At 31.3% G+C, this 23,477-nt stretch overlaps 2 protein-coding genes across 2 annotated transcripts in view; one reads left to right on the top strand and one right to left on the bottom strand.

Annotated features, from left to right (window-relative positions):
- Window positions 1-19,869, top strand: part of LOC126771387 (protein dissatisfaction) — a 33,727-nt gene extending 13,858 nt beyond the window's left edge. The window contains exons 4-10 of the mRNA XM_050491250.1: window positions 12,330-12,484; window positions 13,440-13,613; window positions 15,084-15,194; window positions 16,989-17,228; window positions 18,306-18,392; window positions 18,464-18,573; window positions 19,650-19,869. Of these exons, the coding sequence (XP_050347207.1) occupies window positions 12,330-12,484; window positions 13,440-13,613; window positions 15,084-15,194; window positions 16,989-17,228; window positions 18,306-18,392; window positions 18,464-18,573; window positions 19,650-19,869 (1,097 nt within the window). The remainder of the gene's footprint in view (window positions 1-12,329; window positions 12,485-13,439; window positions 13,614-15,083; window positions 15,195-16,988; window positions 17,229-18,305; window positions 18,393-18,463; window positions 18,574-19,649) is intronic.
- A 1,372-nt stretch (window positions 19,870-21,241) lies between these two features.
- On the bottom strand, window positions 21,242-23,477 carry LOC126771046 (cysteine and histidine-rich domain-containing protein morgana). The gene is made up of 6 exons (XM_050490720.1): window positions 23,200-23,477; window positions 22,909-23,045; window positions 22,609-22,811; window positions 22,261-22,480; window positions 21,937-22,131; window positions 21,242-21,630 (listed from the first exon to the last, which is right to left on the bottom strand). The coding sequence occupies exons 1-6, from the start codon at window positions 23,276-23,278 to the stop codon at window positions 21,406-21,408; spliced, it is 1,059 nt and encodes a 352-aa protein (XP_050346677.1). The 5' UTR covers window positions 23,279-23,477; the 3' UTR covers window positions 21,242-21,405.

Genomic DNA, 23,477 nt, shown 5'->3' with positions numbered 1-23,477 from the left:
AGAAAAAACTTAATTATTATAATGAGTATATCTAAGCAGATATGGCGTTCTAACCACTAGGTTAGAAAGTGATCTTAATCGATGATCGTGGGTTCAAATCCGGGCAAGCACCACTGAATTTTCATGTGCCTAATTTGTGTTTATAATTGGTAGAATAACCAACCCATTGGATTTTCACACCAATGCATTGGAGCAGCGTGGTGGAATAAGCTCCAAGCCTTCTCCTCAAAAAAAAAAGTAGAGGAGGCCTTAGCCCAGCAGTTGGACATTCACAGGCTATTACTGTAGGTATATCTCGCATAGGAATTAAATACTAATTGAACTAGCTGTTAACGTAACTTAGGTACTTAGTTTCGTTAGACACTATTTACCTAATTTTTTTTTAAATAAATTTATTTTTTGTTCTCTCCCACAGACAAAAATGTTTACATTTTCTTTTTTTATAATATATATAAATACAGTTATATGTGGGATACAGGAGCCCAAACTAGGTTGCCCTGTGCTAAGGGTCTCCTGGCTCCCCCTCTTGAGTAAGGAACTAGTTATTTGTTTAATTTTATAGAAAACAGGAGAAACACTAAAGCTTTTACAATATATTATCTAGTAATAAGTTATACTTATGCTAATAGAAATAAAAAGATAATGTATGCTTGTGAATATGTGCGTGTGAGCGCATGTGTATGGGTGTGTGTGTGTTTGTGTTTGTGCCTGTGTCTTGTATGTATGTGTATATATGGTGTGTAGATTATTTTTTTTACTACAATTGCTTGTTTATTATTAATGTATTAAATTAATAATTGTTCTGTCTTTTCATAGTCCAGTTTTAAAAGCCAGTCAGTTAATTTCCTCTTACATGCGAATTTTAGTAAATTGGAAATAGAGAGTAATTTATTTAATTTATTGTAAAGCCTCTAATTCTCACGTAATTGCACTGATTGTTGGAATTAATCAATTTACCAATATTTATTAATATTCAAAATGCTGTTCTATATTAAAACAAGACTTTGCGTATGTGCAGTGTCATAAAATTTATCTTTTATGTTTTCAATTAGGCCAAGAATAAATACTGTAAATCCAACCGGGCTTAAGATAGGACTTGCAAAATAAATGCACCCAAACATATTTTGTACAAACGCTATGGATTGTTATAAAATAAATTAATAAAATAAATATATAAAATAATATCCCGACGGGATGCAGGAGTTTCAGTTTAATTTTTTTTTTTCGATGTGCTTATAATTTTAATATTTATGTCATTACTTAACATTATTATAGCAAATCCCGTAAGACAGATAATTATTAAAAATAATAATTAAGGACTATCATTCCATTGAAGTGTTTATTACAGATTTTTTCCCAGACATACCGGACTAACAAAAAGGTTAAGATTTTTATAGTATTCGTACTAAGCCTTTCATTTGAATTAATTTATTTTTCTTTGTTTTATATGCTTTATGTAGACATGTTCCATTTGCTTAAGACTTTTATTTTTATATGTCACTTAGGTTTTAAGTAGTTTTAGTTGAGGCTTAGTATTAAGATAGATTATTATTATTGACAAACTTTAGTGTTATCAATAAAAAACACTTTGGAATAGGAAAAAATAGAATCTTTAAATTTATATTCATTTATTTATTCCAAAAAATATTAACATTATTTTTATTATGGCACCCATAAGCCCTGTCAGCTTATTTGGGTGATGCTTAAACATAGGCAAACTAACATATATAATTTAAAAAAAATATAATATAAAAAAATATTATAGCTTACTAAGATAGATTTGTTTGTAAAAGTGTATATAAGTCAAAAGTTTTCTTACGTCTTTTCGTCACTTAAATAAAAGTGTTTTATAAAAAGGGAATGCTCTTTTTAAATTCCAGCCATATTATTGTGTATAGTGCATGTACCGATAACAACAGAAAAGGTCAACATAAAGAGTTATCAAAATATCCTTAAGAATGAGTCAGTCTTAAACTATCTTTTTAAGTCGTTTATTGTTCAAGTGGAAATCTAAATTCTATATCAAATGGAAATCTATCTAATATAATATATCAAAGGCTTAACCAACATTTCAAGACAATCTGTCATTAATCTACGCAAGACAACAACTGATGATATCTGAATTATATGCGGGAAAATAAATAAGAAGTGGAACGATATTTAAATCATTACAATCTTGTACATCGCAAACTTATATTCACGTATAACTTAGAGTAAGAATTATCTCAGTCAGCCGGATGGTATCCTGCATAATGTGTATAGGAAACAATCACAGACTTTTTTTAATATAATATATTAAAAAAAGTGTAAAAAAAGTTATACAATGTTTATAAACTAATTACTTATAGATATTTAACATTGAAAAAAAACCACAAAGACTTGATCTCAATGTATTAGTCTATTTATTAGTGTTAATCAGTGCATTTAAAAACAATATAGAACTTGAGGCTGATTGAAAATTGTGTAAACTTGATTAGTTGAACAGAAAACTATCTAAATTCAGGATATTGGCATAGGAAGTAAAAACAACCAGTGGTATAAACTGGGAATTTATTTTCTCCGGCGTTTTAAGCGATTTTTTTAAGACACACACAAGATTTTTTAAGCACTTCTCTTGACAGTTATTCCACCAATCTGAAATAACACATACAATCCTTATATTCAACTATCCATAACAATTATTCTTTGTTATTATCCATTTGTAAATAAATAAATATAGGTAATCCTGATACGACAGCAGGATTATATTTATATGAAGCATAAGTAACAGTATATATATGTATATATGTATATTTATCTTATAATTAAGATATAACCTACTAACTCACCAATCTTTTCAGTTAAGGGTACACTGTTTTACAGACATAAAAACATTACATTTAATAAGTAATTCAGTGATGTAGGTATTCGGGTCACTAATCCACCAATCCACTTGTCCACCACTAATTCTTCAATTTTCGTGTTAGCTATCGGTTCGATATATCAAAAATGTGTAAATATAAATAAATGTGTAACGGATAACGTTGGTTTATTGTTTCAAAGGGGTTCCATAAAAACCACGACACAATTTTGATCACAAAATGTTTATCGTTTACGTACACCAAAGGATGTCCGTTTCTAGCGCCGCAAGGACATAAGATAAACTGTGACTGTGATAGTTCGTATTTGCCAAACTAAACGTAGCGGAAAGGGTTAGAGAACACACAGGCACTAAAAAATACACAGCCAGATAAAGCTGCAGAAACTGAACACTCAGATAATACTGAGCTCGGTAACAAAATACTGTATTGTGCTTTATGATGTAAAGGTCTCCTAGACGGACATTAGTACGTGAAGTTCTTGAAAGTAAGAAAGAAAAAAAAACAATCGTAGCGACTATGTGACTTGTATTACAAAAAACTTGTATTGAATTTTGATATAGAATAATTGTATCAGCAATAAGTTGTATAGTGTGCTCGTAATCAAATAAACAAATAAAAACTATGAAAAATAAATTGAGCTAGTTGGAGAAAACTCGCGTAGACTAGGTCAGAGGGTAAGCAGGTTCCGATTGTGACCACGGCAAGTGCAAATTACGTGACTTCGAAGAAGCGATTTAATAATTGCGGTTTCAACTCGAGTAATAAATACCTACTCTAAAATAAATATAAGGGAAAACTGTGTTATTACCATTTTCTTAAAAAAAATAGAAAAATATAAAACTTTTTCTGTTGTATATTTAACTTCCAATGTACAAATGTAATAGGTGCAATGCATAGTACCTTTAAAAGGATTATAATATATTTATCTGTGAGGCAGTTCATAATGTAAGCAGATCAAATTACACCCACCAAATTTTCTTTAACGTGGGCAGTAAAAGTCCAACCTCCGGAGCCACAATTTATCAAATTTAATATTTATAAATTTTTCACACTGCCGTAGCCCCCATTGTTATCCCTGCCAAGGAAGATTTTCGTATCCAACCATTTTTTGGTTGGCAGGCAAAAGTACTAAGTATTGATGTTTGGCGGTTGAATATCTGATGAGTTGGTGGTACCTACCAGGTTTGCACAACGCCATACCACCCAGTAAATGTGTTAAGGAATATAAGAAATAGCCTTGCAAGTCTCAATTCTTTATCAAAATGTAAAAGTAGATCTTCCGTATCAAGGACCGACCAACCTTCCGCCAAATTATTTTTAACTTAGTTGATTATTTGTTTTGTTAGGAGTTATAACAATATTTATTTTTTGAGAAGCTTTTATTTATAAACAGTAGTAAACAAAAATATTATGTTGTACTCAAATTGTTTAAAAATTTTAATTGTTTAATACTGTCTAATCAAAGATATTTTTTGTAAAATAAGTGTAAGTATGTACCTACTATATTTAGGCTGTCCAATTTTGACTATTCATAATTGATAGTTTAAAATTTGTATAAAATAAGTAGGTATGTAGCAAACGTCCTATTTTTATTTTTTATGAGTATTTTAACCTCTTATGATATGATCTTGATCGATACCGAATGTTTTATAATTTTGTTTCGAACTCTCCCCCGCACATAATTTTAATACAAAATAAAACGAATAAAAATATTCTTAAAATTCATATTGTTTATCCCAAGCTACAGTTTGAAGAACCATTTTTTTCAATCTTCAAAAAATCTTAATCGGTAAACTGGGAATTTATTTTCTCCGGCGTTTTAAACGATTTTTAAGACACACACAAGATTTTTAAGCACTTCTCTTGACAGTTATTCCACCAATCTGAAATAACACATACAATCCTTATATTCAACTATCCATAGCAATTATTTTTTGTTATTATCCATTTGTAAATAAATAAATATAGGTATCCTGATACGACAGCAGGATTATATTTATATGAAGCCTAAGTAACAGTATATATATGTATATAGACCTTATAATTAAGATATATCCTACTCACTCACCAATCTTTACAATTAAGAACACAACAGAACACGTTTTTTACAGAAATAAAAACATTCCATTTACTAAGAAATTTAATGATGCAGGTTTTCACCAATCCACTTGTCTAACACTAATTCTCCAATTTTACTGTTATGTAATTTAAAATTAAATCTACGTAGCTTAGCATCCTGCTCACTGATTATTATTTATTTTTATGATAAATTTCTTTAAAAATGTTTATTCCCTTGTAAATTCTACAATTCTACTCTTTGTATAGAAGGTGAATTGAATATATTGTGTGTAGTGTTAGAGGTAAATTAATCTATTTTAATTATTTATTTATGATAGAATTAACAAAATTAGACATCAATTTATAATCAAGGCTTTATGGGTGTCAAGAATATAAATAAACATTTTGCTGTTAATAAAAAATGTGTATAAATAAATCTGCCATGCATGTATCTATATCAAACATAGCCAATGTATTCGAATAGCATATTTATATGATTATTTCCTCTTGATGTTTTCATTGAGGGCTACGATTGTTAAAATCCTCCGAGTCATGTTTTCTATTCAGAAGAAGGACAACTTGCTCAGACGATTAGAAGTGATGTCGTGAACAGTGTAGGCTTTGATCTCTTTATACAGCTTAGAAATTTCAAGCGATTGATGTAACTTTTTAATATATTTGTTAAACATATCATTTTATTTAAAAATTCTTCTAACATCTTTCCTTATTAGGTATTATTAAAATAAAAATTGCAAAGAAGTTTCAGATTTAAAAAATGTCGATTAAAGGTTTTTTTACTTTTTAATAATATGTGTTACCCAAAAACACTTCAATTTCGATAATGATAAATTAATTCCATATTTTGTTTATCATTTACGTTAAATTTATTCCTCTTCCCGTGTTTAATATATTCATCTTACAAATGCGTCTTACGCTTTGGTCTGTAAACCTTTTGACCATTCACCAATTCGGCTTCGTGAAGCTTTCATAGGCTAGGAGGCAAGCAGCTGGGATTATTGGGTCATTAATCACACCCCACCCCGCGCGGTGGCGTAACTGTTCGCAAACAAGTCTGGTCTCAAGGAAATTGCTCAAAATATCGATAAAATTTGACTAAGACTATTTCTTCTGCTTTTCTTTGTAGACAAGATATTTTAATGATAGACACTTCGAACAAATTGTCTAATATTTGTTTGTTAATAATAGTTTGTCATTTTTTTATTTACTAACAAAGTCATAATAAACAAAAAATAATAATTTGGTAATGTCACTAACAATATTTGAAATAGCAAGTAACGTCTTAAGGCAGGTAATAAATTTGTTTCTTCCATCGAATAGATTTATTTACTATAAATATTAACAATTATTTATTAATAAGTATTATATATTAATACTTAATACGATAACGACATATATGCGTGAAGGAAAAAAAATCGATTATCGATATTTTTCCATCACTAGAGTAATATCGACCACAGACCTCCATTTCGGCTACGGTGTATATATCTTCATAGTTACTTATCCCGCTTCCACCCGCCAAGAAATCTGGTGTGGGTTACTACTACACTGCTATAACAGATGTTCTTCAACTGTCTTGTACTAAGTTCATAAATAACGTCTTTTTAGGATTATTTGTTAAACGACTCGATTTAAAAAATATACGCACATAGATTATATATGTGCAAAGGCAAACTCATACACATCTTGCTAATAACATTATACATGTTTCGACGTTTATTACTTAATCACGCTTGAACGAATGGACTGATTCTCATTTATGTGTATTCTCATACATAGGTAAGTCGATTATATCGTAGAATAGAACAAAGGATATAATTTTTTTTTTCACATATTTATAATACATCTATTTTAACCGCCCACTTCGCAAGGTGTATCTAGTTCTTTCCGTTTTGTTTAAATAATAATTTAGTATATTTGTAATATTATTTAAATTGTCGACCAAAATTTTAATAATGAATGAAAATGTCAAGCTTCAGATTTTATTTGTCAGACTTATCAAATCTTATCTAAACTATGAGTGCTTGAAATAAGTTGAAACAATTTGACTGACTTAAACGATCTAGATATATTATTTTTCACGTATAATAATTATTTAAAAACCACCATCAAGCACAAATAGTAATTAACCTTAAAAAACATCGCGACTACAACGCCCACAGGCAAACAGAACAATGGGGAATGTAGTTTTTGTAACAGCAATACCTTTTGGAAAAATACTGTTTGTTTGCTTTTAATTCGATAGAGTTTTTTTTAAAAGGGGCTTTTGGCCGATAGATCTTTAAAGTTAAATCTCCCTTTAAACGCTTCAAATGTGATTCAATGAAAGCATTTTTGAAAGCATTTAGACATTTACTAAAGTCGTTAAGGAATTAATATATAAAATAATACTGATGATAAAAATATATATTTTTTTTCTTTTGTCTATTGTAATGTTTTTTGTTGAGAATAATGGTGAGAATAATGGTGATGGTGGTGGTTTTCAGTTTAAGCACTTTGCTTTTCTTTCAATCATGCTATATTAGTTGGTATAGATCTAGCCTTAATATATAATTATATTATAAAATTTTGCGTTTGTTTGATTGAATGCTATAAACTTCAATTACTGATTTAAAAAATAATTTTGCGTTAGATAACCCGTTAACTGAGAAATTTCATTTATTTATACTAATATTGTAGATGCCAAAGTAACTGTCTATCTGTCTGTCTGTTATGCTTTCACGGCTAAACCACCTGACCCTAAGGCCTCACACGCGGACGAAGCCGCTGGCTAAAACTAGTTGGCTACATAACATGACGCTAAGACCCACGGGGGCATAGCAGCTAACGCTTAACGCGAGTGAAACCGCTTGGAGCAGCTATTGCCTGTAGTCCAGTTATTAAATCTATTTTAAAATACATGTGAACCGACAAAGCTGATTTTTAGATAATGTGTAGGGGTTGGTTAGAAAAACTTGACATCAAAATTGACCAAGATTTCCTATAAGAATTTTTCGTCATCTTTTTGTGTTTTGCGATAGAAATATCGATTTCTGGCACAGTTTTATATGTTAAAATTAGGCAGACGGGCAAATAGGCCAACTACGTACGTAGTCACCACCACCAATAGACATTGGCGATCTAAGAAATAATAACATAACTGACTGACACTATTTTACTCAAACCGAGACGCATCAATACTAAGTATTGCTGTTTGGTGGTAGGACATCTGATGAGTGGGTACCCACTACCCAGATGGACTTGCACAAATCCTACTATCAAGTAAATAGTACAAAAAATGCGATTACATTTCTTACGCTATACACAATATCTAAAAATCAGTCTTCTAGGTTCAATTGCACAAATCCGACATAATGACGAAACTAACTACTAATATTTTATAATAAATATAACATAATATTGTATGACGATTGTAGTGTACATTTGTTTAGAATTATGAGCTCAAATTACAGTAGTCAAACTACACAGAACCGAGATTGCCCAGTGGTTAGAACGTGTGAATCTTAACTGACGATTGCGGGTTAAAAACCAGGCAAACATAACTGAATTTTCATGTGCTTAATTTGTGTTTACAATTCATCTCGTGCTTGACGGTGAGAAAACCTGCATTTGTCTACTTTCACTGAAATTTTCTATATGTGTATCCACCGACCCGCATAGAGCAATGGTGGAATAAGGGGGAAGAGGCCTTAGCCCAGCAGTGAGATATTTACAGACTATTTATTACTTTTACTTTTTAATCCAAACGCTTTAAATAAATAAAATAAAATAATTTGATAAAATTAATTAATTAATTAGCATATTTAAAAAATGTATATATTATTAACCAGATTCTAACTTTGCTTTAGTTTAAAGTATAAGTATACCTATACCTAGTGTGGTATCAAGGATGGTTAGATCAAACTTAGTTTCTCTTCTCGAACTTGTAATTAAAATCTCTCTTATCCGTGTCACACCGTAACTAAGCCCCTTGGCTTGAGTGTCCCTCCGGTTATTTACGTCAGATAAATTTATGCTCTAATTTAATATGTAAAGGTCGCTTTTCCGTTGTGCGGAAATGCAAAGGACGAGGAAAAAGCCGAGAAAAAAGCACGTGTTCTATTTGGGATTACATTCGCCCTATAAACAAAGGTTAACATTTGTTACAGTTGCGTATATTTGTTACACTTCGCTGCATCACCGATAAAAGTCGTCGCTTGGGGCTTGGACAAACTTTATTGCCTTTTCAACTAATAAATGTCAATGTTTGAAACCATTTTAAAAGTAACATGCAACAATAGCCATTTTAGAAAATCTATTATAAACGTCAACTAAAACACCTTAAGTCTTTCTGTGATCCTTCAATATTTTCTATCTTTAAGCCATTAAAGCATTTTATTGAAACCTAATAATTTGTATTCAATAATTATAGCTTGATATTTAATTATTTACGAAGATAAATCTTAAGCAATACGTAATATTATGTGCACTCTACCCCTTTCAAATAGTATTTAAGCTATGCCCGTGCGGAGTGTCCGCCACTATTCACATTTTCACTTTAAGCCGGCATGAGCCGTGAGCGCGGGAACGAACGTATGCGCCCGGGCCTTTGCCATGTGCGGACACAATAGCCGCATTCTCATGGACTCAGCCTCGGTAAGCTGATTGCGTGACGTCATTACTCTGGGGCCGGTACACATTGATCGTGCAGACGAATTATTTATTGTTTAATTTAAGTTCTTTGATCTATAACAGATGAATAATTGAATATTTACGTAGTAGTATATAGTATGTATTTTTTGTTTTTAATAATTGCATCTGAAAAGGAAAATTTGTTATTAAATGTAATGTAAATATTAAACTAAAGATTGTCATTAACAATTTTTTTTTAATAACTTTCCTATTAAATTAAAATATAGTATGACTACAGCCTGGTTGTACGTATTATAATGTGGGTTATAGGCGACGTGATCCTGGCTTACCGGGGGATTGGCCATCGGCTGCGAATAAGCGGTTCACGGCTGTATAATCCTCCGTGTTAAACAACGTCGAAGTTACCTTTTCGATAAAAATGTATCCGTGTTTTTAAAGGAACGGATACATATTTTATTATTCTATTAGCTGTAACCGCGGTTTCACCCGCGTATAACTTAAAGTTATACGCGATAACTTAAAGAAATTACTAAGAGCAGACATATATAATATTTCAGTATATACAACATTTTTAGTTTTATTTTCGTGAGATATTAGTATTTTTTGCTTTTCGTTGCACCCGGATATAGATAGTGCAACAAACCATAAGCCATGAGAAAAACAGCATTCCTTATATACTCTAATGTCTTTCCCTGTGCTTAATTTATTGTGACTGCAAGCGATACCTCCATAGGAAATTGTGTCCTTTTATAACTGAAATGTTTTACCTTTCAGTTTTAAAAGCGTGTGTATTTAAAAAAAGTATTCATTATCAACTAACCGACCAAGTATAAATTTAATAAAACAATGAGAAAATATATAGATGCCGCGACGGAACGAAATACCTATCTAACCTTTAAACTTTAACTTACAAAGTTATTTACAAACCGAAAACAAATCCTTAAGTATAAGTATTTTGAAATAACCTACTCAACTACCTGTTGAAATAAACAAAATCAAATCAAAACTATAAAAAGTACTGTAAAAGTACAAACTATAAAAAACTGTCTATAATATTTAATGACATGCTTATAAAAACGTAAGTAGGTACGGCGTTTTTTTCATCACTGTAAGTTCACTGATGAAAAAAACGCCGTAATATACTTTTTTCTAACTAGAATTACATTTCATGCTTCTTACTTTAAAATCACATACTTCCATACAACCATTTATCTTTTACCTATACTTACCTATTAACTACAGCAAAGCCGCGGGCAATAGCTAGTTAGATATATAGTACCGAAAAAAACAGAAGGAATGTTTATTACATATATTGGAAGCTTTTTTAATAAGGGTAGTAATGCTAACCTATTAAAACATAGTACAACCAAATACAAACGGAGGTTTAACAGGTGTATTTTTTTTTTCACGCAGTGGAAACCTTCAGAAAGTTCCGTTACATCTAACAGCATAAGCTGAACCCTATTTAAACTCTAAATCTCTGAAACTATCCATTTTTAACGTTGTTTTGTTCCTATTAACTTTCAATTATTATTATTTTACAGATTATCATTTATAGGTAGGTAAAGTTTCAACGAATTCAACTGAACAGTTATTTTAAAGCATTTTTATCGAATAAATGTTCGACGTGATTCTTTAGATTGACTTTTTTTTATTTATAAACCGATTGAAATAAAACAAACACTAAATTTTAAGTTTAGCTTGCCACAATACAGTAATGAAAACCGCACCCTAATCAGTTAAGCCGTTTCTAAGATTAGCGCGCACAAACGCACAGACAAACAGACAAAAATTCGAACAATCATTGTTTTGGGTTCTTTTGCGTTGATAAAGGCCCTCGATGTTAGTTTTACTCATATATCTTCCATGTACAGACAGCGATCAGTTATATTTTTATTATATGTATATCTATATATAATATATTATAATTAAGACAATTATAATATTGTTTTAATATTTTTAGTGTTATTAAGCAAATTATAAAATGAATGTTATGCAAATTATGAATATTTTCGTATAACAATAGGTCTCCGACTGGAAACGCAGCTGTGCATTGGGCACATGTGCCCGTCTGGAAAAGAGGTTGACGTTTACACTGTCTTTCCTGTCCAAGGGGTTACGTAAGCTTGTCCGCCACGGTTCTCTTAATATAAAAAGGGGTCTTGCCAACGTTGATGTTTCAGCTCTTTTGGAGCCCCGAGGAACTAGTAATGATGTTGGCAAGAAACTTGATAGACTGATACTGGTTTCCAGGGAACTAGAATAGCCTAGTGTGAGACGCTACATGCGTTGACATTCTGGCTCTGACTCTGACAATGTTAAAGCCGCCGCGGAAAAAGCCAAATCGAACAAAACTTGCAAATATTCGTCTCTTATTTTAAATTATGTCTTAGTTCCGTTTGTAATAGTCCAATTTCTTTTATAAAAAAATATAACACCTGGTCTTATTGCCTTTACTATTGACAGGAGGGCTGGTTAATTTTTCGCTCAGATTCAAAGGGGAAATGCTGCCTGCTAGCATTGATACCACCATTGCGGTCATAATTTGTACAGTAGCTACACGCAATAATATAAAGAAAAAAATCAAAATAAGTCAGTGATACGATAAAAAGTACCTACTACCAATTAAGTACTGAATTGATTCAGATAAAATGTAAATAAACGAATTATTAGAATTTATCATCTAATATATATATTAGCTAAGTATTTTGAAGTATATGTTTCGTAGTTAATTTTGTACAATATATTTTGTCTAAGCAGCTGTTCAACACGAACGAGGTCCTCGCAAGCCGAAGCCACATCCGGGGGTGCTGGGCTCACTCCCGCCGCCTCTCGCGCACACACACAAGCCGCACCCTTTGAAATTGTCTCCGCAGTCGCCTTATACATCTCTTACACAACCGTTTAATTTTCAGGTAAGATAAATTTATACCACAGAACAAATAAAACCATCACTCTTGCAGTTTCAACCCTTATCTGTCATGTATTTTAAGTCTAAGATTCGAAACTATTGTATGAATCTTATTTAAAATATATCCATACGTATGCATACGTTGATCAAATTATATCTCATAGTGTTAGAAATATGTCTAACTAGTTGATAAAAATAGTAATTGTCTATGGTACGGGATGTATTTGATTAGATAGGATCTTTAAAGTAATTTAAAAGTACTTACATCGGAAGGCTGTCTATTAGTGTATTAATATAACTACTAATATAAGTCATTCGTCGTATTTATTTATGAATACGTACATATATAAAGTATAAAGAGATAAACGAGGCTAGAGACATAACTTTTTACAATATTTAGGCGGACAGGCAGATCGGCCACGTAAAGTTAAGTGGTCACTAACGCTTATAGACATAAGCGTCGTAAGAAATATTAACCATTTCTTGGATCACCAATGCGCATTCGACCTTGGGAAGGGAACTAAGATGTTTTGTCCCTTGATCTTATAATTGCACTGGCTCACTCACCCTTCCAACCGGACACAACAATACTGAGTATTGAAGTTTGGCGAAAGAAAATCTGATGAGTGAGCCCAGACGGACTTGCACAAAGCCCTACTCCCTAATAGTTACAACTTAGTGTGATAATAATACATATACTCGTAATTGTAGTAGAATGACAGTCTGTAAATGTTGCTCTGCCGGGAAAAGTCCCTTCTACTCTTGAGTGAATACGCAGAATTTCTTCGACTATGAGATACATTTTTAAACACAAATTAAGTACACAAAACTTAGTAGTGCTTCGCAAACATAGGTTGAGAATTGGAATTCATGTGTCAAGCCTTTGAGCCGTTTCGAGACAATATATACATAGCTGTAAAATCTATATTTAAAATAATTACATTATTCTGTTTCTATAGTTTAATATAAGCGGATTAAACGAATCAGCACCATTGAGCACAGCTTCTTCTGCGGGTTCAAGTGGAGCCGGTGGCGCCGGTGCCGTGAGTCCACTACCCTTCATCCCCGAGCCGTTTCTGGCACCGCCACCACCTGGGTTACTTCATATACTCATGTCTAGCGATAAGTGTCAGGTAAAAACATTAAACATTAAAAATTTTGTTATTACCCTATAAAGTATAATTGTATATTATTTTGTTGTAGCGGAAGACTATCAATTTCAACTGAAGTGAGCTCAACATATGAGTAGCTTAAATAGTTAATAATAATATCCTGGGACATTTTTCACACACGGCCATCTGATCCCAAATTAAGCTTGTACAAAGCTTGTGCTATGGAAACCAGACAACTGATATACTACATATACTACTTTTCTTTTGTAAATACATACTTATATAGATAATTACACCCAGACTCGGGACAAACAGACATGTTCATGCACACAAATGTCTGTCCTGGGTGGGAATCGAACCCACAATCTTCGGCGTGAAAAGGCAACTATCTACCGACCACGCCAACCGGCTCGTCATTCAATCAATTCTAATGTGAAATTTTACGCTCTACATTATATCTCTGGAGTCTAGTGTTTTTTTCTAGCTCCCACCTGTTTCGAAAAATTTTAAATTAAAAAAAAAAACAATATATAAAAGTAAATATATAAAGGTAAATGAGAAAGAGTAAGGACTGATTTTCTTGCCGGTTATACTCGGCAGAGTCATTAGATTACAAGCAGGTGGTAGCTTTACATGAATTTCTTTTAGTCAAATTAAGATTTCATAAGAACGCCTCTTTAAATTAACTATATTATTAAATTCGATTTTGATTTTGTAATTATTTATTAAACTCTTCTCGAGAGTTTTTTTTTTGTTAATAATTTGTCTTACGTAAGCTCGAACTAAGTTAGAGCAAATATTAGCACGATTCTTATCTATTGACGATCGTCGTTCGATACAATTTAAAATAAAATGTAAATTTAATCGATATAAAAATATATTATGTTTGTCATTTAATATTAACCCCGTAAAAATATAATGGGACAATATTAATTAAAATATTTACATAATTAAAATTTTACCATCCAGTTAATTTATACCACAAATTAATAAATGCTTCTTTTTTTAAAAATTAAAGATATACCGCGTAAAAGTTGGTATATTCCCAAAATGAGCCAAAACCAAAATCCGAGATGCTTAGAACACGTGAATCTTAACTGCAGAATAAAGTTTCGAATCTGGGCAAGCACGTCTGAATTTTCATATGATTAATTGGTTTTTATAAATTCATCTCGTGCTTGGCGGTGAGCGACAACATCGTGACGAAATCTGATTGTGTCGGATGATAAACAGCCAAATACACGTTTATATGAATATGCAACTTGCATTTAGAGCAACTTGGTGGAATTGGCTCCAAATATTCTACTCAAAAGGAGAATTGAAATACTGTTACTTCAGTATTTATTATAAGTATACTTAAGCATACAATTTTCTTTGTTATCAAACAATTACATAAATATTTATTTTAAGAGGGATTAAAATACTGTACCTAAACCTCACCAAAAAATAACATAAAAATAAAAAACTCAGCTTTCATTATTTGCAATCTAGGAACTAATGTGGAGTGCAAAGCAGTTGCAACTTCAGGGTGATCCGTCTTTACTGCGGCCGCCAGCGAATGCATTCGGGACTCCGCTGGCACCGACTTGGGAACTATTGCAAGTAAGTTATACAATTAAATTTACAAATTTATTGAATGATTAAGATATATAACAATATTTCACAACGATCGAGTTGAATTTTAATGATAATAATTTTGTATTAGATAGATGATAACCATTTGTTTGTTCAAATTAACATAAAATTTACCTTAAACCGATTGATATGAACTTTCATGTTATGTCGAGTTGCGATGGCCAAACGACCATGAAACAATTAGTTTCAATAATTATGCTGTATATTTTATATAATAATGTTAATATTTACACAATCGTCCGTTCTGATGAAGGTATTTTAAACGAATGATAATAATATCCTGGTATATTTTTACACACGGCCGTCTGATCCCAAATTAAGCTTGTACAGGGCTTGTACTATGAAAACCAGACAACTGATAGTATATCATATACACAATTTTTCTTTCGTTAATACATTCTTATATAAATAATTACACCCACACTCAGGACAAACAGACATGTTCACGCACACAAATATCTGTCCTGGGTGGGAATCGAAACCACAACCTTCAGCGTAAAAGGCAAGCAACCACCAACCACGCCAACCAGCTCGTCAATTCAAACGAACGCAATTAGATTTATCTTTCTCTGTAATGTTTATATAAAGCTCCGTAACAATACACATTTTACAGTCGGTCAAAGCCGACTGTCGGTCGACTATAATACACAGTATTAATCGTCGTCAAAATAAATAACTATTAAGTCATTTATTTAAATAAAATATTCTATATTAATGAAAACGATAATGGAGCTTTTTGCACTGTAACAAATTGTCACAGTTCCGTTTAAAAACAAACTTGGGCTACTGTGGTTTCAGGCAACAATTGTGCTTGTAATAGCAAAAGAAATGAAGTGCGACCGGATAGTTAACCAGTAACATCAGACTTAATTACAATTGCAGTATAAATGTGTTTTACATTACGTTACATTTTAGACAGGTACATTAAGCATAATAAAGTATACCAACTTAAAGTAAAAAAACAGTAATATTAATTAAGTTAATTTTAGTTGCAATCCCAACTAGACGATTTGGCATTTATTTTATTTAGATAAATATTTTCAAAGTACCTAATCATAATCCCAAAATCGTCATGTTATGGGTGTGGGTATTAGAATCAGTGGGAGTCTTTTTGACTGGGCGGGTGCGGTACCGCGATTGGACGGACGAGGGGTGACTTTTCGCCTTCTCTTGACTTACTCCGCCCATTACATTACTCGTCGTTGACTTAATAGCCTATAGATGTTATATACTAACGTAACTTTCCCTTACATAAGAAATCCTACCGACAGGCTGTACCTACTCATTTTGATTCGGTTGTATAATTGATAAGAAAATTGAAGTTATTCTAAATAACTTGGAATATACTTGTTGTTAAATGCTTAATTTTATGTTATCTTTGCTTTAGTTAATAATTAGGACAGAAATAAACTTAAATAAATAAGAACCATTGTGATTATGAAATAAGTATATATTATGTTTATATATCTATTATCTACAATTGTTTTAATATTACCTACAATACAATTCATCCTTGAATTTGAGTATTTTACATTATTTATTAGTGAAACATAGTTTAATTTATTGTGTATAAGAAAATGTCTATACGTTTTTTAATTAACGATGACGCAACAGTTTACCTTGCTTTACAAGTTTAGGTAGATAACATTAGTCATTATTTTATTTTAATTAATTGAATAGATAAAGTATTAACCTACCATAGTTTTAATAATTACAGGTTTGTAGATATAAGGATATATTTTAAGCTAGAATTGATTTCAGGAGACAAGCGCACGCCTTCTTTTCATGGCAGTGCGCTGGGTTCGGTGCTTAGCACCGTTCCAAGCGCTAGCAGCCAGTGACCAGCTCGTATTACTACGTGCAGCGTGGAAGGATCTGTTCGTGCTTCACCTCGCACAGTGGTCCGCACCCTGGGATCTCGCGCCTTTGCTGGCCGCACCTGCCGCTAGAGCGAGACTCCCACCAGAGCCGCTTGCGGATCTTGAATTGAATACGTTACAGGTTAACACCCAAACATACCTACACATAAAATTTCTAGTTGTAAAACCATATAGCTGCAATAATTGTGACACTTGTAATTACCACTTATCTACATACATATCAGATAACCTTTATGTCAGTTTGTTTGAGTAATGAAACAAGTAATACCTACCTAAATACTAAATACAGTTTACGAAGTAACCCATTAAGGATCTCAGTAATCATTTAGTTTTACTTTATAAAAAGCAAAGTACCTACCAGGCTACCGGCCCTTATCAGCGAGTAACATAGGCTTTATTTTAGCTTATAAAAATAGAGATCCATACGAAAATGGAAATAGTGTAACCCAAGCTACCATTTTTTCCTTTAAAAACCATTAGCCATTGGCGTAAAAAGGATAATTATTCACCCCGGCCGAAATCGGAGCGGGTCGCTGGTAATAAATAGGTAGTTATAAAGATATTATTTTTTGTGAAAAAATGCGTTTTTTAGGAAAAACATCTTTTACGTACCTAAACATTAATTAAAACCTTATCTAAATATAAAAATTAAGCCGTTTAATTATTTGGATATTTTACAAAGGTAGGTATAACTATTCGGTCTATTCGTGTTAACCAGGGCCCGGGTTGGATATTATTTAGTCTCGTATATACATAATAATTATATATAGTTAATTAATATTATATATATATATATAAGTTTTAATTAGGTACTGTCAAAGTATTCGGGATAGACCCAACTCGACATAGCCATTAGAAATGTAGCTAAAAAGCGTAACATTATTAAATAGCTACTTATTCCTCGATTATAAATAAACAATGTTTTTGCCTGAAAGTAATTAACGTATTTCACAATTACAGTTTTACTAGGTTCAATTGTAATACACTTATAATCTACAAACAATTTTTAAAAGGTAAATAAGAGTACGTAATTACCAGTATTAGTACAATGTGAAATTATATTATATATTAATGTTAAACAAAAGCTTCAGAAATAATTTGTTTTCTGATAATAATATAATTATTCTTAATATTTTATACAACTACACATTGAATTGTATCCATCATTCGTGTATTTCAAATCAATGTTATTTTACAGGAAATTTTATGCCGGTTTCGTCAAATCGCGCCTGATGGCAGCGAATGTGGCTGCATGAAAGCAATTGTGCTGTTCTCACCAGGTTTGCCTATTTGCAAATTGTTTTATCAGTTTCATGATTATTTTGATTGTCATTGTAAATGATAAACTGTCATTTTACAGACACGCCAGGTCTAAGCGAAACGCAGCCGGTTGAGATGCTGCAAGATCAAGCACAGTGCATTTTAGCTGACTACGTCCGTACTAGATACACAAGGCAACCCACAAGGTTATCATATAGTAGTAATAGTACTTAGTAGGAGTAGTAGGTAACTATTTTAAATCCTAAAACAAAAATCGCGATTACTTCAACTTCGATCGTTGTTTATATATATAATACTAGCTGACCCGTGCCCACTTCGTTGGACGGTAAACATTTTTACTTGTGATCGATTGGCCGAACATTAGTAAAATTGTCTCGCGTATTTGATATTTTAAATTATCTTTTAAACTATGGAACCAAAAAACAAACTTAAAAAAATAATTTTATCTAAATAAAATTTTCTTGGTAATAAAGCAATTTATTTTTAAGTAGATTGACGTGTTGTAATTGAAAAAAACCGTCTTATAGGAATATCACTCAATACATTACGAAACGTTCGCGGTTCCATACCTATGCCGTATTATCTCTTTAATCATTGGTCCAAATTATATGCAGTAAAAGAGAAAAGTCTTTTGTTTTAAACACTTAAGACGATAAGTTTACAAATTTTGATCAGAATTCATAATTGTTAAATTTGAAATTGTTAAGTTTGAATTCATAATAACGTAACAGAAACCTAAAGGTTTAAATAATTTATTTAATATAAAAAACTACTTTTTGCGACTTAAATATAAAAGTTAGACATATGCTGTCGCTGACTTTTTTGTAGGCATTATTAGGCTCTACAACTTTTCTGCATAACTCAATCATAAATCTCTCATTGTTAAGGCTGTGTTCGTAGGAAACGTTTTCGTTCGATCGTTTTTCTCTGAATTATTATGCAAATCCTACTACTACGAAATTTTTTTTCATTTTTCGGGTTACTATATAGCTTATGACACTCACAAATGATGTGGCTTTCTATTGGTAAAAGAATTTTCAAAATCGGTTAAGTAGATCCAGAGATTACCCCCTACAACCTCACAAACTTTACCTCTTTATAATATTAGTATAAATTATTTAGACAAAAATGTTGAACTTCTATATTGTCTGGCACGAACAATTAATATTCAACCAGAAAAAATCATGGTATGGGTATAATAGATAATCACATAACATTATATTCTTAAAATAATATAAAAACAATATATTATTTATTTCAGATTCGGTCGTCTGCTTCTATTACTGCCATCTCTCCGTGCAGTGCGAGCACGCTCAATTGAGTCACTTCTGTTCCGCGAGACTGTGGGTGACGTATCAGTGGCGACGCTGTTACACGACATGTACAGAATGCAACCCGCCCCCACACCAGCCTTCCAACCTCCCCAACTTCAGACCAATGATCATTGCTCATCTCCTTATGCTGAATCCAAAGACTTTTAGATTTCATAATACATAAAACCACAGATAATTTCTAGTCTATATATAAAATCTAATTATCTGACTGATTTTCACACTACCATCTGATAAGGAACACAAACACCATTGCTCTAATTTTTTTAAATCACGAACTGTTAATACACTTACGTTAACGTACGTTAACGTTATTTAGGCTTAGATTTTTTTCATTACTTCGACTTAAATAAAAATGTTTTACCAAAATTTATTTTATATCTATTGCTTATTTTGTCTACAACATTATAGTACACCTATATCCATCGGATTAGTACCTAATCCGGTACTAAATCTGGTTAATATCGAACGTTAAAGATATGTTTTAAATTTTATTTTTATACAGTGAACAAATAAAGCATAGAATCATTACTTGTATGTAATTTCGCTACCATAATAACCCAAATGGGCAAACTTCTCTAAAACAATACCATACAGACCATCACTAAGAATGTTTTTTGCTAGTTGTCAAAGAATGGTTACTAGTAATTGCAATTAAAAACAGGTTTGATTTCCTTGGATTTTACGTACCTACGCATAAAGTAGTATGCGGTATGCTAAAGTCCAATAGAAAATATTAAGTATAACATAAAACTATTATTTACATAGTGAATAAATACAGCATCACAGCAGCATCCTTGCCAGAATTATTAGCAAGTATTGTATTTTATCACATATCGATAGACTACATCATACTTTTAATTATGCTTCAATGTTTTATTTACGTTCACTATATTTTATCATTGAAATTCATGTTATTATCTAAAAAAATGGCATTTTTTAATTAATTTTTACAATGAATTTAAATTTCAGTTATTTTCTATTACCGACATTATTTATATTATATACATACATAAACATATTTTACATTACCTTATTGAGCAATTAATTTAATTCTGAAGTTGTTATTACAAATATGAAAAATCAATGATTTTAATAATAATTATTCAAAAATTTGTAATAAATTTAAAAAAAAAACATGTTTCTCAATATATTATATAAGAGATATAATTATAATCTATTCTAGTCAAGTTATGCGTTGTAAAATTGTAAATGTTACTAAATGTATTTACTATTATAGAGTAAAATGTTATTATTATTATTATATTCAATAAAATTGCGAAATATCATAACAGACATATCCATTAACAGGTGCTGAATTCCTTCTTTTGTTTTAACCATTGCTAAGTAATTGAAAACAAAAAAGAAACGTACATATTCAGCTTTGTGAATTTACTAAAATAATTATTGTAACCTTTTAAAAGAAATTAGCACCTCTATGTAAATACTTATTTATATGAAAGGAATCTATTAAATGAATCCTAAAATCATAGTTTTTTTATTTCATACCAAATAAGACAACTTTGTACAAATGCACTTTTATTTGCAACTGCCAGATAAAAGCTTAACTCATTTGATACACAAAAACTAAAGCTATAAACAGGGCAATATAAAAATAAATGTATCAAATTTTCTATTGTTTACATTATAATCAATTTGTACATAATTTTATTTGACATTTTGACATCAGCCTGTAACATTTACTTTGCCCATTGAATGTATGGCCTCAACTGTGGATAAGTCTACTGCATCATCTTCTTCCACATTCTGTACCTCAGGCTTTTGTGACTCTTTCTTAGGTTCAGATCTAGGAAAATCAAGTTTGCTCCAAGCACCTGCTTCTCCTTTTCTCAGTTTTATTTCAACTTTTGTACCCAACATAGATGCACTGCTCTTATTTATATCAATCACCTGCAAAATTCATCAAATGTAAACATTTAATATAACTCATAAAGAAATTGTTTATAATTGTCGCCTGACTGTGTACCATTTTAGCCACACACTTACTAGAAATAATTCAGGAACAAAAATTGGTTTTAAACTACTTTGAAAACTTATTTCAAATAATTTTTTCATACATATTTATACATGTTAATCTGTATAAATATATTTGTTAATAAGAGTAATTGATCAGTATCAGAAATCTTATTAATAAGAATTTGATATAGTTTTTTAGTTGAAATAAGAAATAAAAAATTACAAATACATTAAACTTACTCCTCGTAATTCAAGATCAAGTTCAAATACTGCATTGCCTTCTTCATGAAACACTAGTTTTGTATTCAAGCGTATAGGGTTTAGCTTAACAAAGCTTGAAAATGGATCATATTTCTTTGCATATACACTAACAATGACAAAGTCTGGAGTCTGATGCCAATCCCAGCGGCACTTAACAGTCCCAGCTGGAGCACTCTGTAACAATTATCTATGTAACTGTATTCAATAAATTAATTTACAACTTCAATTTTTTCATAGCTTGGACTTTTTTTCTAGCTGTACAATGATGACTTCAATAATTATTAAATTAAATATGTCAATTACCTCTTTTAGCCATTTATGAGTACCAGTTGTGCACCCTGGCTGACTAAGGAAGGTGTTAAAATCTGTAGTTCTCTTTTGACAACACGACCAAAACTTGAGCCCTTCATGGAAGATCGGACAACCAGGATGAAATGTACACATACTGGTATTACTCTGTGGTCCTTCATAAGATATATTGCAACCTCCATTTTTACATGTTGTGCCAATTGCTACAGTATTTCTAAACAGAAATTATTTATCATACTCATTATTTCTTTACTCTCATTAAGAAACTATAAAATAAGTACTTACTTTATTTAAAATTCTGTTTTAAGCTAGTATTAATAAATAAGCTTATTAGAATGTTACCCATCACTTGAAGTTTCTGCTTCCTGAGAAGATTTATGTACAATTTCTTTCAAAGATTCAGCTATACGGGGCTGTAATGTTACTAATGGTGAGTCAAACGGTGGTCTTGGTAGTTGTGGACCAGCCACTGGTGCTCGTACTTCAATAACTTCCTTTTTCTCTAATTCTTTGTCTAAAGCTTTCTTCTCAGGTTCCGGAGGTTTCTAGTAATTTTTTTAATAATATTTTAGCTTAAAATATTTATAAAATAACTTTTTTTCAACATTACAGTAATTATAGAAAAGTATAATAATTGCATACCACATTAGAATGTTTTGACACAGTACAGCCTTTTATGTTGAGAAATTCTGTGAAATCAACACTCTTTTTGTTACAACAAGACCAACCCTTATAAGCATCATGAAAAACTGGAGCCCCAGGATGATGGCAGCATTCATCTGTAAAAAGGGTATTTTTATCAACATATTATTATACGTTTCTAAAAATAAACTTACAATAAACATACATCTACATAATAAAAATATCAAATACTTCAAATAATATTTATATTAATACATATTTTTTATTTACTAATAATCTAAAAAAAATCACCTTTGTCGTTCTTATTGGGATCAAATAGTTGACCGCAGCCACGGTTATAGCATTGAACCAAGCTTTCGTTTTCAGGCATGACTAAAAAATTTTAAACAATATTTGCCTCTAATAGGAAAATTAATAATATATTTGTCTCGTTATGGACTCCTTTTAAAGATTCACTTGTGTCGTCAAACTTATTCTATAACTCCAGGCAGAAAAGGCGAAAAACTAAAATTCTGATTCCGAATTCTCAATTCTCATTTCTCAAATTCTCACAGCACCACATCATGACA

Source organism: Nymphalis io, chromosome 10, assembly GCF_905147045.1.
Source record: "Nymphalis io chromosome 10, ilAglIoxx1.1, whole genome shotgun sequence".
In the NCBI taxonomy this organism is placed as follows: Eukaryota; Metazoa; Arthropoda; class Insecta; order Lepidoptera; family Nymphalidae; genus Nymphalis; species Nymphalis io.
Note: the sequence above shows the minus strand (reverse complement) of the source record. Positions and strands in the feature narration are given on the sequence as shown.